General features: G+C 40.2%; 1 protein-coding gene across 6 annotated transcripts in view; it reads left to right on the forward strand.

The window, feature by feature from the left end:
- CDK15 (cyclin dependent kinase 15) overlaps positions 1–15,373 on the forward strand; it is a 93,208-nt gene that overhangs the window by 39,379 nt on the left and 38,456 nt on the right. For all 6 annotated transcript variants that reach the window (XR_005241468.2, XR_005241469.2, XR_012094267.1 and 3 more), the window contains exons 9-10: positions 4,401–4,494; positions 12,011–12,074. Coding sequence is in view for 3 of the 6 variants with exons in the window: in XM_073019937.1 (XP_072876038.1) it covers positions 4,401–4,494; positions 12,011–12,074 (158 nt within the window). In the remaining 3 variants the exon portion in view is untranslated. The remainder of the gene's footprint in view (positions 1–4,400; positions 4,495–12,010; positions 12,075–15,373) is intronic.

Here is a 15,373-nt window from a genome sequence, read left to right on the forward strand (position 1 = left end):
CTCCCCAGTTCAAGCAATTCTCCTGCCTCAGCCTCTTGAGTAGCTGGGATTACAGGGACACACCACCATGCGAGGCTAATTTTTGTATTTTTAGTAGAGACGGGGTTTCGCCATGTTGGCCAGGCTGGTCTTGAACTCCTGACCTCATGATCCGCCCGCCTTGGCCTCCCAAAGTGCTGGGATTACAATGCTTACACCTAGAACAGATCTGTCACCTTTCAAACTTACAGTGTGGACTTACTTTGTTTTCAATGCATTGATATTTATGGTACTTATGGATAGTCCATGTACTGAAATAAAATTGATTTAGGAATTTTGTAAGTGTTCTAAAGGCATGCACAAGTGCATACATACACACACACTATATATATAGTGTGTGTGCATGTGTATGTGTATAAATGAGTAACCTTAGACTTAGATTTGTTAGCTAAGGAAGGTTTCAACCTTCCCCAAAATGCAAATGGAGAATTTCAAGCATATAAACCAAATATTGGCATTATATCTCTGGAACACAAACATCTTATGTTACTTTATGGTACTTACATAATGGCCTGAGTGCTGTAGTTTTTGCCAATATATTTTACATAATTTTGTATACAATTTTAGTGGTACAGAAGGTAAATGACACGATACTAAGGAATTGTGTAACAAAATGACTTCTTGGTTCCCTACAGCTGTAAGTATGAAAACACATCGGCCGGGCACCGTGGCTCATGCCTGTAATCTCAGCCCTTTGGGAGGCTGAGGCGGGTGGATCACAAGGTCAGGAGATCGAGACCATCCTGGCTACATGGTGAAACCCTGTCTCTACTAAAAATACAAAAAAATTAGCCAGGCATGGTGGTGGGCGCCTGTAGTCCCAGCTACTCGGGAGGCTGAGGCAGGAGAATGGCATGAACCCGGGAGGCAGAGCTTTCAGTGAGCACAGATCGCTCCACTGCACTCCAGCCTGGGCAACAGAGCGAGACTTCATCTCAAAAAAAAAAAAAAAAAAAAAAAAAAAAAAAAAAAAAAAAACACCATGAAAAGGCAACAAGCTTCTTCCAGGCAATGGAAGGCTTTTTGGGGGAGAAAAGAAAGTGAATTACAGTTTTAAACCTAGGAATGTCATTTTTTGAACCTTGTTTAAAATGTTTTCAATCCTTCTAGTGGTTTGTGAGCTCCTGGGGTTTCTGGAAGGTGTTTGGGAACTGGATAGAGGGTTAGTTCATGCCTTTCCATTCCTATTTTATAACCAAGTAATAAGCCAATTATGTATGTATTTTATATACACAGACACGTATTTATTTTTACTTCGAAACAAAATGGTGTGAGGCCTTTCAAGAAAGCGCAAGTGGAGAAGTCACGGGGGGCAGGGTGGAGACCATTTGGTGGCGCCCACGAACTAGGTTTCTCCGTTGGCTTATCTCTTAGTGGATCATTGCTAGCAACCAGGGTGTTTTTAAGCATTTGACAGTTTTCCATCACTTTTATTCGCCTTCATATATTGTTTCATTTATACCCTTAATATCTCTTGTTTTAAAGACAGGAGACAAAAAGAACATGGATATTTAAATGCAAGTTAATGAGGAACTTTAAAATAACAATAATTCTACAAATTTACCTCAAGATACTCTACTAGATTCATAAGTTAAATTTATCTGATCAAAATTCTTGTATCACATGTCAAGATGTTTCTTATACAGCAAAAATCAGTAGAAAAGAAAAAAAAGGCCAGGCGCGTGGTGGTTCACACCTGTAATCCCAGTACTTTGGGAAGCCAAGGCAGGAGGATTGCTTGAGGCTTGGAGTTCAAGACCAGCCTGGGCAACATAGTGAGATCCCGTCTCTATAAAAAATATTAGAAAATAAAAAAGAAAAAGAATAAAATGGGGCTTTTTTAAAATTGGCAATAAGGCTGGGTATGGTGGCTCATGCCTGTAATCCTAGCACTTTGGAAGGCTGAGGCAGGTGGATCAATTGAGGCCAAGAGTTTGAGACCAGCCTGGCCAACATGGTGAAACCCTGTCTCTACTAAAAATACAAAAATTAGCCAGGCATGGTGGTGCATGCCTGTAATCCCAGTTACTCGGGAGGCTGAGGCAGGAGAATTGCTTGAACCTGGGAGGTGGAGGTTGCAGTGAGCTGAAATTGCACCACTGCACTCCAGCCTGAGTGAACCTGTCTCAAAAAAAAAAAAAAAAATTGGCAATAAAAACGACCTGTTGCTTCATGGAGGACAAACCTGCTTGCAAAGCTCACTCTGATATCATTTTTTAAGCAAAACTCTAAGAACAAGCCAGTCAGTTAAGTTAAAACCAAATATTAGATTATGAAAAGAGTTTTTGTCTATTTTTACAGGATAAGATACAAATAAATTTCACTCTTTCTTTTAATATGTACTCTGTTCCCAAACCAGAAACAAAACAGTTTTTAAACTTGATTGCCAATAAATCTGCTTTCTCCTACACAATCAATGAAAAGTAATCTAAACAGTGTATGTCAGGCCGTGTGCAGTGGCTCATATTTATAATCCTAGCTTTATGGGAGGCCTAGGCAGGTAGATTGCTTGAGCCCAGAATTTCAAGACCAGCCTGGACAACATGGCGAAACACAATCTGTATTAAAAAAAAAAAAAAAAGACCGTATGTCTGTAGTCAGATGGAAAAAGTAAAACTATGCAATAAACACATATATGTAATAAACATATATGAATAATATTAAGGACCATATTTTAAAATAAACTTGATAATAAATTTTTAATAATATTATCTAGGATAAAATGTTTTACTTAAATTTCCTTCTTTATCATGCCACACAGAAATGGCAAAATGATTAACAGAGTTTGCAAAATTATGTGGTATAGTGAAAGAGGTTTGCAGTAAAAAAAAAAAAAAAAAGAAAAAGAAAAGAGAGAAGTATGGGACCATGTGGATAGTCTCTGTAATCAGTCACCTGAACCACGTCTAACACTCAAAAGACTTATGAGAATAAAAATATGTATTATTAGCAAAATAAATCTTACTCCTTCCTGTCCCTCTGTAATTATCCTTCAGCTTGACCATGAAAGAAAATTTACATTTCACTGTTCAATGTATTTAAAGATGAACATTTCCCACTAAATCAGGATGCACCTTATAATCAGTAGCATCTAACAATATAAGTCAGCCAGGTTGCAGCTGTGACTATAGTTAGAATTGCACATGTGTGAACATCAAATGAGCCAGCATCAAAACTTGCAGAATGGCTGGGCGCAGTGATTCACACCTGTGATCCCAGCACTTTGGGAAGCTGAAGTGGGTGGACCACTTGAGGTCAGGAATTCAAGACCAGCCTGGCCAAGATGGTGAAATCCCGTTTCTACTGAAAATATAAAAATTAGCCAGGCATGGTGGCAGGTGCCTGTAGTCCCAGCTACTTGGTAGGCTAAGGCAGGAGAATCGCTTGAACCTGGTAGGCAGAGGTTAAAATGAGCTGAGATCGCATCACTGCACTCCAGCTTGGGCGACAGAGCAAGATTCCACCAAAAAAAAAAAAAAAAAAAAAAAAAAAAAAAATTGCAGAATCAGTGTCAGCAACTTGGAAGAAAACTCTGCAAACAAAAGTCCTCTTTTTTTTTAAAACTCCTAGGAACCAAATTGTTGTGGAAAAGGAGCAAATCAGACATGTTTAGCAACATTCTTTAAGCAGTAGTCAGAAGTAAGCTAACACTACATAACTGCTAGGCCAGCTTAGGAGCCCAGGACCGATGACTCTCAGTTGTTTTATGGATTATTTTAAGAAATGCTGCATCATCAAATTCTTAATATAGAGGATGATACATAGATAAGTGTAGACATCAAAGAGTCTGAGTCAAATGCTGAATGTGGAAAAGTTTTAGGAATACCTAAACCAATTTATTTTGCTTAATGTTTCTCTTTTGCATGTACAAGTATGCAATATGAGAAAATAATCTACATTTAATTAAATTTATAACAGCCCTTACAATAAGTATAAAATGAACATTCTGATCACATCATAGTTTAACTTGCATTTTTTTTTCTCAATGGCAAAAATCCAATGATGCTTCTTACAATGATAGCATCTTAGACTCCATGAAAAGTGGGGATGAAATGAAATTTGGGGGTGCAGTACTTTCCCCTCTTCTCCTAAAATGGATAATGAGCTTGAATGATCTACAATGTTTGCTAACTCCACTGCTTTCCTAACTGCTTCTCGTGGTGTTCCATTTTAATAAAAAGCTGTGGGCTGTTCTTATTTTGTTTCACATGGGGACTTTTTTTTGGCCCAAGACTTTTAATATCATGTGGTCCCTATTTAACTCTCCCTAAAATATTTCTTGGGAGGAGAAATTCTAGTAGTTCAGTTTCGCTTGTATGATTTCTTTCAAAGTGTCAATTTACTCTTGTTTCCTTTGCTAGGGGTGCAGGCTGCATCTTTATTGAAATGTTCCAGGGTCAACCTTTGTTTCCTGGGGTTTCCAACATCCTTGAACAGCTGGAGAAAATCTGGGAGGTAAGAGAAGAATTCTTGTAAAGAAAATGAAATATCTGCATTTTAAGTTTTGAACCAAATTTGCCTTACAGACAAATGAAGCAGTCCATCTGTTTTGAGATATTAAGCCATATATTAAGATTGTAGAAACTGTAGCATTTGCCACAGCTATAAGCACTCTGGGAATGTGTGGTCAGGAAACTCCCTGTTGCCCCATAGCAGCCCATGAATCCAGCTCACTGAATGACATTCAGGTCTCCTGCTACCCATCATTATTATTGTCTTAACCTCCCCAGGGCAATTTCTGCCATTACTACTCAGACACGCCCCTACTTTGCTACCTCCAGTTCTAATGCTACCATATATTTGGCCCTGGATCTTTGTCAACTGAAAATAAGACAGAGAATTTTCAACTGGGTACAGTGACTCATGCCTGTAATCCCAGCACTTTGGGATTGCTGTGAGCCCAGGAGTTCAAGACCAGCCTGGGCAACATGGCAAAACCCCGTCTCTACAAAAACATACAGAAATGAGTGGGCTGTGTGGCGCACACCATAGTCCCAGTTACTCAGGAGGCTGAGATGGGAGGATTGCTTGAGCCCAGGGAGGTCGAGGCTGCTGTTAGCTATGACGATGCCACTGCACTCCAGGCTGGGCAACCAAAAAAAAGACACAGAATTTTCATAGAACCCTGATAGAACAGAGGCTTTCCGTCTTAGTGTGAGAGAAGTGTACCATTTATCATGCTTATCCACAACCAAGTTCCTAAAGTGTCAAGGTGCCTTTGTGTGTGTATGTGGCTCCATTTCTTCATTCATTATTTATCCCTACCTCATTTGCCTACGATATGCTTTGTTTTTATGGCCCTTATATAGTACTACAGTCATACTATAGTCATCTGTATATTTCCTTTTTTGGTCATATTTTTATTGCGGTAAAATATATAAAACATGAAATTTACCATCTTGACCCTCCTGAAGTGTACAGCTTATCGGCATTAAGTACATTCGTATAGTTGCGCCATCATCACCACCATCCATTTCCAGCACTTCTCTATCATCCCTAACGGAAGCTCTGGACCCACTGAACAATAACTGCCCATCTTCCATCCCCTAGCTCCTAGTAACCTTTAATCTACTTTCTGTCTCCCTGAATTTGCCTCTTCTAGGTACCTCATGTAAGTGGAATCATACAAATTTGTCTTTTTGTATCTGACTTATGTCACTTAGCATATTTTTAAGGTTCATCCACGTTGTAGAAAGTGTCAAGGTGCTTTAAATCGGCAGGGTGCAGGGGGTTACTTTCTTTACTTGCTATCCTGGATCCTGCTCTTTGTCTTCTGGCTAAAATAAAATGTACTTTGTGAAATTAAGACATTTTATAGAGATTAATTACTGACATTAAATTTTCTTCTAGAAACATGGGGGCTATTATGAACGAACATGGGAAAAACTGGGAAGCATTCACAACTTAAAAAAAAAAAAAAATCCAAGCCAAAAGACTTTTTCTAAAAACGTCCTTGCAAGGCAGAGAAATCCTTTCTTCACATTGTGTTATTGGGTGCTATAACATCATCTAAGCTGGAGACAGACTACTGTAATAGCTCTGAAGTCAGAAGACCTGGGTTTGAATTCTAGCCATTTTCTAGCTAAATGAACAAAGGCAAGTTATGTAGTCCCTCTGAACTTTCATTTCCTTGTCTGTAAAATGGGAACAGTGATAAGGACTTTCTAATTCTTGCTTTGAGAATTCCATGAGAACAAATGCATAACAAGCTCCATGCACCATAAATGCTCAATAGATGTTTGCTTTCTTCCTGTCTCATACAAATTGTTGTACGATGTTTCAGTAACCTAACTGCTAGCAAGTATTACCTGAAATTTAACCCGATTGTCCTCTTCTTTCACTTAGCAGTATTACTTCTTGTCCACAATAGAGGAAGCACAATTGCAGTTCTGATACTGCAATGACCTTTTATACATTTGCAGAGTTTTTCCTGGTCATTTAATCAGGAAACAACAATTAGTGGTTATTCACCATATATAAGGTGAGTAACTCTACAAGACTCTACAAGGTCTTGTAAGAAGCTGTAAGCCAAGGGGGGGAAAAACAGAATAAGAAAAACACATGATCTGTATTTTCAAGTGTTGTTCAGTCTAGGTAGAGCAATGGTGAAGTATAAGTAAATATATGTGAAACAAACGTAAGCTATGTATATATGTAAAAGGATGTATCTAAAGATAGTTAATATAAATTGTAATACTGAAATAAGATGTACTATTAGGATATTTGAAGAGTAGTTTATTTGAAAAAAATGTAAGTATATCCTTATGTGCTATTAGTATTTGAAGAGTTGTATATAAACTGATTTTTTTTTCTCTTTTCTTTTTGTTTTTTTGAGACAGAGTCTCGCTCTGTCGCCCAGGCTGGAATGCAGTGGTGTGATCTCCGCTCACTGCAAGCTCCACTTCCCAAGTTCAAGCGATTCTCCTGCCTCAGCCTCCTGAGTAGCTGGGGTTACAGGCACATGCCACCACGCCAGGCTAATTTTTGTATTTTTAGTAGAGACAGGATTTCACCATGTTGGTCAGGCTGGTCTCAAACTCCTGACCTCATGATCCGCCTGCCTTGGCCTCCCAAAGTGCTGGGATTATAGGCGTGAGCCACCATGCCTGGTCTTGTAAACTGATTTTTAAAATACAATATACAGTTAGGCATAGTCATGTGTGCCTGTAGTCTCTACTGCTTGGGAGGCTGGCAGGAGGATCGTTTGATCCCAGGAGTGTGGGCAACGTAGTGAGACCCCCATCTCTAATACTAATAAATATAAATTTAAAATAACCCTTTAAAATATGACATACTATCTTTGAATGATGATACAATTTAAAAAGCAATCATTTTATGATTCTTTAGTGTATAGTTAGCACAGCACTTAGAAAAATCACAGAATAAAGTGAGCAAGATGCTTCTCAAGGCCTGATCACTCTTTAGGACTCACAATGGGCTAGGTACTATGCTGGAAAGAGAAAAAATAATAATTTTCTAACCTGCTTGAGACATAGTGGTATAAATGGTAACGCAGCTGCTAAACATGATGACTTTCTCACTTTGTCCGCAGAGCAAGAAACTACAGATGCAATAAAAAAATTGCATTCAATGAACATGGGACTGTAGATAACAAACTAACTTCATTTCTTTGTATATATGCCCTGTATTGGGATTGCTGGATCATATGGTAGTTCCATTTTTAATATTTTGAGGAACCTCCATACCATCTTCCATAATGGCTGTGCTATTTACATGCCCACCACCAGTGTGCAAATGTTCCCTTTCCTCCGCATTCTTGCCAACACCTCTTTCATCTTTTTGATAATAGTTGTGAGGCAATATCTCACCATGGTCCTAGTCTTCATTTGTGTAATGACTAATGATATTGAGCATTTTTTCATATACCTCTTGACCATTTGTAGGTCTTCTTCTGAGAAATATGTATTGAGGTTTTTAGTCCATTCCTGCTACCATAACAAAATCCCTTAGACTGGCCATTTTATAAAGAACAGAAATTGACCGGGTGTGGTGGCTCATGCCTGTAATCCCAGCACTTTGGGAGGCCAAGGTGGGTGGATCACCTGAGGTCAGGAGTTCAAAACCAGCCTGGCCAATGTGGTGAAACCCCATCTCTACTAAAAGTACAAAAACTAGCCGAGTGTAGTGGTGGGCGCCTGTAGTCCCAGCTACTTGGGAGGCTGAGACAGGAGAATTGCTTGAACCCAGGAGGTGGAGGTTGCAGTGAGCCAAAATCATGCCACTACCCTCCAGCCTGGGCAACAGAGTGAGACTTCGTCTCAAAAAGAAAAAAAAAGGAACAGAAATTTATTTCTTACTGTTCTAGAGGTTGGAAAGTCCAAGATCAAGGCACTATATGCTCTTGTCCAGTGAGAGATTTGGCTTCCATGTTAGTGCCTTGTGGCTGCATCCTCCAGAGAGGACAAATGCTGTGTCCTTACGTGGTGGAAAGGCAGAAGAGCAAACGGGCCTGGCTAATTCTCTCTAGCTCCTTTATAAGGGCATTCATCTCCGTCCATGTGTCCTAATCATCCCCTGAAGGCCCCACCTCTTAATACTGTTGCATTGAGGATAAAGTTTCAACATGAATTATGAAGAGAACACAAACATTTAAACCATAACAAACAAGTGCTTTGCCCACTTTTTTTTTTTTTTTTTTTGGAGATCAAGTCTCACTCTGTTGCCCAGGCTAGAATGCAGTGGCTTGATCCCAGCTCACTGCAACCTCCGCCTCCCGGGTTCAAGCAATTCTCCTGCCTCAGCTTCCCGAGTAGCTGGGATTACAGGTGTGCACCACCACACCTGGCTAATTTTGTATATTTAGTAGAGACGGGGTTTCACTATGTTCAGGCTGATCTCGAACCCTCAACTTCTGGTGATCCGCCTGCCTCAGCCTCTCAAAGTGCTGGGATTGCAGGCGTGAGCCACTGCACCCAGCCCTTTGCCCACTTTTTAATGGGATTGTCTTCTTGCTACTGAGTTCCGTGTATTTTTTTGATATTAACCCCTTATCAAATGTATGGCTTGCAAATATTTTCTCCCGTCATAGGTTATCTCTTCACTTTATTGATTGTTTCCTTTGCTGTGAAGACACTTTTTAGTTTTATTTATTCCCATTTGTCTATTTTCACATTTGTTGCCTATAAGCAGGTTAGAAAATTATACAGATTATAAATAGTTCCTGAATTTGTGTTTTACTAAACATGGCCTACACAGATGAAAATAGGAAAGCTACTTCAGAATCTGTGATATTTGATGTCAGAAGTGCATCTCTGAAAGCAATGGGTCCATTCTAAATCTCTTAACCTCTAACCACAATTTGTTCTCCATTTATCCTGAGATCTCATTCTTAGGAATAAAAACACATTGAGAAGTCCTCAATCTTTGTTTTGCTATTTTTCTGAAATGCCTGTAGTGTATGTGTTTACATCTAAATAATAGCTGTCACCACTTTCTGATCAATTTTAAAAACTGATTTTAAATAAGTGTTTTTTATAAATAATCCTGGATTTAGTTCTAAAATCAGAATAAACTATGCAAACTTTAAATCCATCAATCAAAATGCTTTTAGTTTCCTTTCCAACAAAGGCAGATAAACAGCCCCTTCAGACCACTGTGGTTTGAAACATAGCACTCACTGGCTGCCTTTTAAGGGCCTTCAGGGAGGGAGTAAAACAACAATTTTTGGTTTTCAGTTTCCCAGACAGTGAAGGAGAGATTTAGTAATTTTCTCAAGTGAAAAAGAATTCAATAACTTTCAAATAGAAACTGAGGTCAAATTTCCAAATAAAGTATATTGAATTTTTGTTTAAACTTTTAAAATCTCAAGCTTAAAGCTTTGAACGTAAGATTAAAAAAAAAATTTTTTGGTATCCATTTTGTTGGCTTTAGTTAAATATCATACAAAGTAACGAACCATCTGGTAACTGTCACCTTAGAGAAAACATGATAGTGGTTGTTATGTATTTCTTCTATTGTTTTCTCTTCATTATATTTGCTTTCTTTTCATTGCACTTTGCCAGCCAACAGAGGATGTATGGGTACATGTGATTCACACCCCCTTGTTTACACATGCATCTGTGCAAATACATAAGGTGGTAGGTTCAAAAAGAAGAATTAGCTTCCTGTCCCCGGCCCTCTCCCACAAAAGAAGAATTAGTCCAGTTGGTTTTTCAAAATGGATTCCAGGATTCTTAGTGTTCCCTCGGGCTCAGGGTGGTTGATAGGAAAAGCCTGTAATCCTCTCAGTTGCTTTTTAGTTTGTTTAGGGAATGGATCAAAGAAGGAAGATTTTACTGGGTGGCATGATTTTTTTATTATATGAGGGAAAATAGCACTTCAGTGTCTTTTGTTTAAAGACAAGCTTAACAGATGCCAAAAAGTACACCTCTCAGCCAGAGTCCTAGTCAACAAGCTGATAGATATTAAGATTCTGGATTCTTCATTGATTATATTCAGTCATTGTTGGGCAACTGACTCCCTGCCATAATAATTGGGCCAGTATCTATAACCAGCATTTTACAGAAGGATTCACTAGACTCTTTCTGTAAGAGATGTTTCTAAAAAGAGTTATAGTGAGATATGCTTCTAAGAAAAGTTATACTATAGTAGTATAATGAAAGCTACTAGTGTTTTATTAGTATTTCACAAAAACAATGTTACTCTAGCTACCATATATGACTGCCTATGGGCTTTTATGATTATTCTAAAAAAATACTAAGGTATTGCCTACTGGGGAACTCATGGTGATAGCTCCATCCAAAGTCTGAGTTGTTTTGGCTTTGTACTCCAAAAGACTTTATTTTCATACATCTTAACTAAAAACTAAGACTTTAAATTGGTAATTCAAGGCTGGGCACGGTGGCTCACACCTCAAATCCCAGCACTTCAGGAGGCCGAGGCGGGTGAATCACAAGATCAAGAGATCGAGACCATCCTGGCTAACACAGTGAAATTCCATCTCTACTAAAAATACAAAAAAAAAAAAAAGGCCGGGCACGGTGGCTCAAGCCTGTAATCCCAGCACTTTGGGAGGCCGAAGCGGGCGGATCACGAGGTCAGGAGATCAAGACCATCCTGGCTAACATGGTGAAACCCCATCTCTACTAAAACTACAAAAAAATTAGCCGGGTGTGGTGGCGGGCACCTGTAGTCCCAGCTGCTCCGGAGGTTGAGGCAGCAGAATGGCGTGAACTTGGGAGGCGGAGCTTGCAGTGAGCCGAGATCGCTCCACTGCACTCCAGCCTAGGCGACAGAGCAAGACTCCGTCTCAAAACAAAGACAAAATCGGTAATTCAAAGCATAGGCCAGCTCTTTTTCAAGTGATGTTGTTCCCATGACAATCCATTAGTGAAAAACCAAATACCATATTCCAAGCTGCTAGTCACAGAGAAAATAAGCAGATGAGATGAATGCGATAGAAAGGACTAGAGTTAGTTTTGGGGTCATCTGTAGCCAACATTCCATTGTGTGAAGGTCAGTAATCTGAATCCTTTTTAATTTGAGCACATTGGGGAACAGCTGAATACCCATACCGAGGCATAATTTAGGCTGTCAAGTGTCTCCTGTCAATATACATATTGTCATCTGATGTAAGGCAAAGAGACAGTCACTCCTGCTTCTTTATATCCCTAGCTCCCAACATGGTGTCTTAATGCATGATGATCATGCAGTAAATCTTTAGTGATGAGAACATGACTTTAAGCAAGGCTGTATGATCTGCCTCAGAACAAGTGAGTCAGTAAGAATGCAGGCCCAGGACCATAGGAATGTATTACAGTTTTGCCCAAGAAACCACAAACGTTGGAAACACTCAGAGTTCTTTCTTGTATACATCAGCTAGTGTCATGCAATGGGACATATATCTGACTCTTCCCTGTTCTTACTTATCTGTCCTGCATGTCTCCCTACCTCTTGCATCCACCTCTTCTCCCCACCTCACCTGTCTTTTTCTTTGTTTGGCTTTATATAGGTGCTGGGAGTTCCTACAGAGGATACTTGGCCGGGAGTCTCCAAGCTACCTAACTACAATCCAGGTAACATTGATCTGAGCTTCCGAATACTCTGAGAATTAGTAATGTAAGGAGAGCACTGGCCACACTAACAGGGCGTTCTTCTTGTATTGTGAACTCAGCAGCAAAGATGGGTGTAGAGGAATTTCTACATTCATATATTCCCTGACTAATCTTTGTATGAGGAAGACACTGAAATAGTAATTGAGGTTAGACCAGTTCCCCAGCTCTGTAAAACAAGTAGCAAGCTGAATATAATTTGAAATGACTATTACTGTGGATTCCACATCCATTGTCAATACCCAATGGCTCAAAAGAACAACTCAAAAGATGGGCTCACTTTTGGGCCCCCTGACTGTCATAAGTTTATGGATTAGATTGTTAAATTTCATAAGTACAAAAAGAAAGCTAATGCAACAGAACAGAGGTAGAGGCTCGCTAGGCCTAGGACATGCCAAGTAAGCTGTCTCTAGGTTATACTTACTAAGAGTTCATTCATTGCCTGTAAACCTGACACTTGGTCATTTTCTCTCACATTTGGTCTTTCAAGACTGGCTTCTGGGATGGATTTAGAAGTGCTAGAAGTGTTATCCATGGGGAAATTCTTTGAGAAGTTGTTGCAAGGCCACATCGGAGGGATCAGATTAAGCAGTAGTCACTTCAAGGATGTTGAGACAGAAGGGAGGAGACAGGCACTGAACTACAGGATGAAGGATCATATTAGAAGCTGAAGAAGCAAATAAAGACCATGCTACAGCTGAGCTCTCACTGGCAGGGTTAAAGGGGAGGTAGAAAGGTACAGATAAGGACAAGGTTAGGGTGGATATGCTCCAAGGCAGATTTTCTAGTCTATAATTGTTCCATTACTAAAAACGAAATCTTCCCAAATTGTTGTCCTTACAAACCTTTTTTTTTTTTTTTTTTTTTTTTTTTTTTTTTTTTTTTTTTTTTTTGAGATGGAGTTTTGCTCTTATCGCCCAGGCTGGAGTGCAGTGGCACGATCTCAGCTCACTGCAACCTCTGCCTCCTGGGTTCAAGCGATTCTCCTGCCTCAGCCTCCCCGAGTAGCTGGGACTACAGGCACCCGCCACCATGCCCAGCTAATTTTTTGTATTTTTAGTAGAGATGAGGTTTCACCATATTGGCCATGCTGGTCTCGAACTCCTGACCTCAGGTGATCCACTTGCTTCAGCCTCCCAAAGTGCTGGGATTACAGGCATGAGCCACTGCACCTGGCCTGCTGTCCTTACTAACTTTGGTATGAGATTATCCTGGAAGGGTTTCATAAGAGCAAGAAATTTTAGGTAGAGTTAAAATGTGATTAAAGAGGAAAATAAAAGACATAGGGAGCTGGGGACTTTTTTTTTTCTTCTTTTCTTCAGCATCCAATACTTTTGCTTACAGCTATCCATAGGGATCAGGCATCTTGAACCACCAGGATTATGGAAGCTATACAGCAAGCTAAAGACTAACTGTAAAGTCCTTTCTGCTGCTGTGTGAATGGTTATATCCATTACTAAAAGCCTTAAAATCATTTGCAAATGGTTTATGATTTCTAACTATTTTTCTAGAGTTTAACACCTGAGAAAAATGCCATTCTCTGGTCACAGGGCTTGGAATAGTGCCTATTTCCATTGGTCTGAGATAGAGGAAAAAAAACAAGTTTCTTGTGGAGCCATGGTCCAGTCTGCAAATTGCTCCTATCTCCAGTTACCATGGTTTCCAGGAGAACTTGGCTCTCATCTTTTCCTGCCCTGCCTGTACTTCTCCCTGTCCACTCTGTTCTCTATTTTCCCTCAGCTTCCTAACTGAGGATGCCAACAGAAGTTCAGAGTCGCAGATGGATTGTAGGAAACAATTTGGATGATGCCAACACAAAGCTACTGTGGTGGGCATATGCTGCTCCCCCAAACTTCAGACATTTGGGTTTCAGGTTGGTTCAGGCAATCAACAGTGATCCTTAATACAAAATATCTTGGTGAGAGCAATAATCATAGAAACTTGGCCAAAGTGCTTCCCTGCCAGATTGTGTGCTTAATAAGATAACTGGGTTCCAATAAAACAGAGAAAATATGTTGTATTTTTTAAAATTTCCTGTTGTTTCAAAACAATGTGCAGTTTTTCTATATAAGAAGAAAAGTCTCCAGGCCCAACATCCATAGGGCGCATCATCCATTGTTTTTCTTTTAAGTTTTCAATTTAATTCAAATAGGTCAAAACTGTTCAGGCAGCTACTATCTGTCAGTTGCTGTGCCATGTGCTGGGGCTACATAGATGGAGAGGGTCCGTTCTTGAATCTCTAGTGTTTGAGTTTGGATTCATTCATCCACACTCTTTCACCAGTTCTCTTTGTTACTGGGGTGCTCATTTGTGAGCCCTGCTTCCATAGCTTGGGGAGTTTGTGGCTGTGGGCCAGGCTGAGCTTATGGAGCAAAGGGAATTGGAACCTTAGCCATAGCCAAGATGTCTAAACCTGGATTTGGAAATCTTAGAAGTCCAGCCTATCTTGGGCCATGGGGTCAGTACTATCGATAACTCAATCCCAAGGACTGTGTTTTAAAAGGGTCTTCAACATCTGCATTTCAGGAACATCCCCTCACATGAGTCAGTAAGTTCCTTTTGAGCCACCCCCTACCTGTCCCCATCCCTGAGCTGCTGTGGCTTCTACACACTTGAATGTCAATGATTAAGGGCAACAGAAGACAAGCTGGGAGCCAGGAAAGTGTCACAGATGAGCACTGTGTCAGCAGCATTCTGGATGAGCTTCCCATTCCTCTCCTTTTCATTCTAAGTAGTCCTAGGAGCCCCCAAACTTTGAATCAGCCAGTACAATTTTGAGGGAGTCCAATGGTCCGAAACTTGGGAGAACCATCCAGTGTCCATCTACACCCATGCCACCATTTCTAGGCCTTATCTGGACACCTCTAGGAGGACAGCAAAGTTTCCATTTGTACAGCTTTTAAAAAGTCACCTGATGCTGACCCAGCCGGACAGATTTCTCTGACAGTTAACTGTTTTCTTGGAGCTTTGATGAGCAGGGTTGTAAGTTTTCTAGCCATCAATTCAGATTCTAGAGCCTGATTAAACCTGGGCAAGGTAAGAGGGTTGTGTGATTTTGGAAACTTACTTTTCCTTTCCTTCCCCCCTTCCTTCCTTCCTTCCTTCCTTCCTTCCTTCCTTCCTTCCTTCCTTCCTTCCTTCCTTCCTTCCTTCCTTCCTTCCTCCCTTCCCTTCCCTTCCCTTCCTCCCTCCCTTCCTCCCTCCATTCCTTCCTTCTCTCTCTTTCACTCACTCACTTCCTTCCTTCCTTCCTTCCTTCCTTC

Source organism: Chlorocebus sabaeus, chromosome 10 (assembly GCF_047675955.1).
Source record: "Chlorocebus sabaeus isolate Y175 chromosome 10, mChlSab1.0.hap1, whole genome shotgun sequence".
Taxonomy (NCBI): Eukaryota; Metazoa; Chordata; class Mammalia; order Primates; family Cercopithecidae; genus Chlorocebus; species Chlorocebus sabaeus.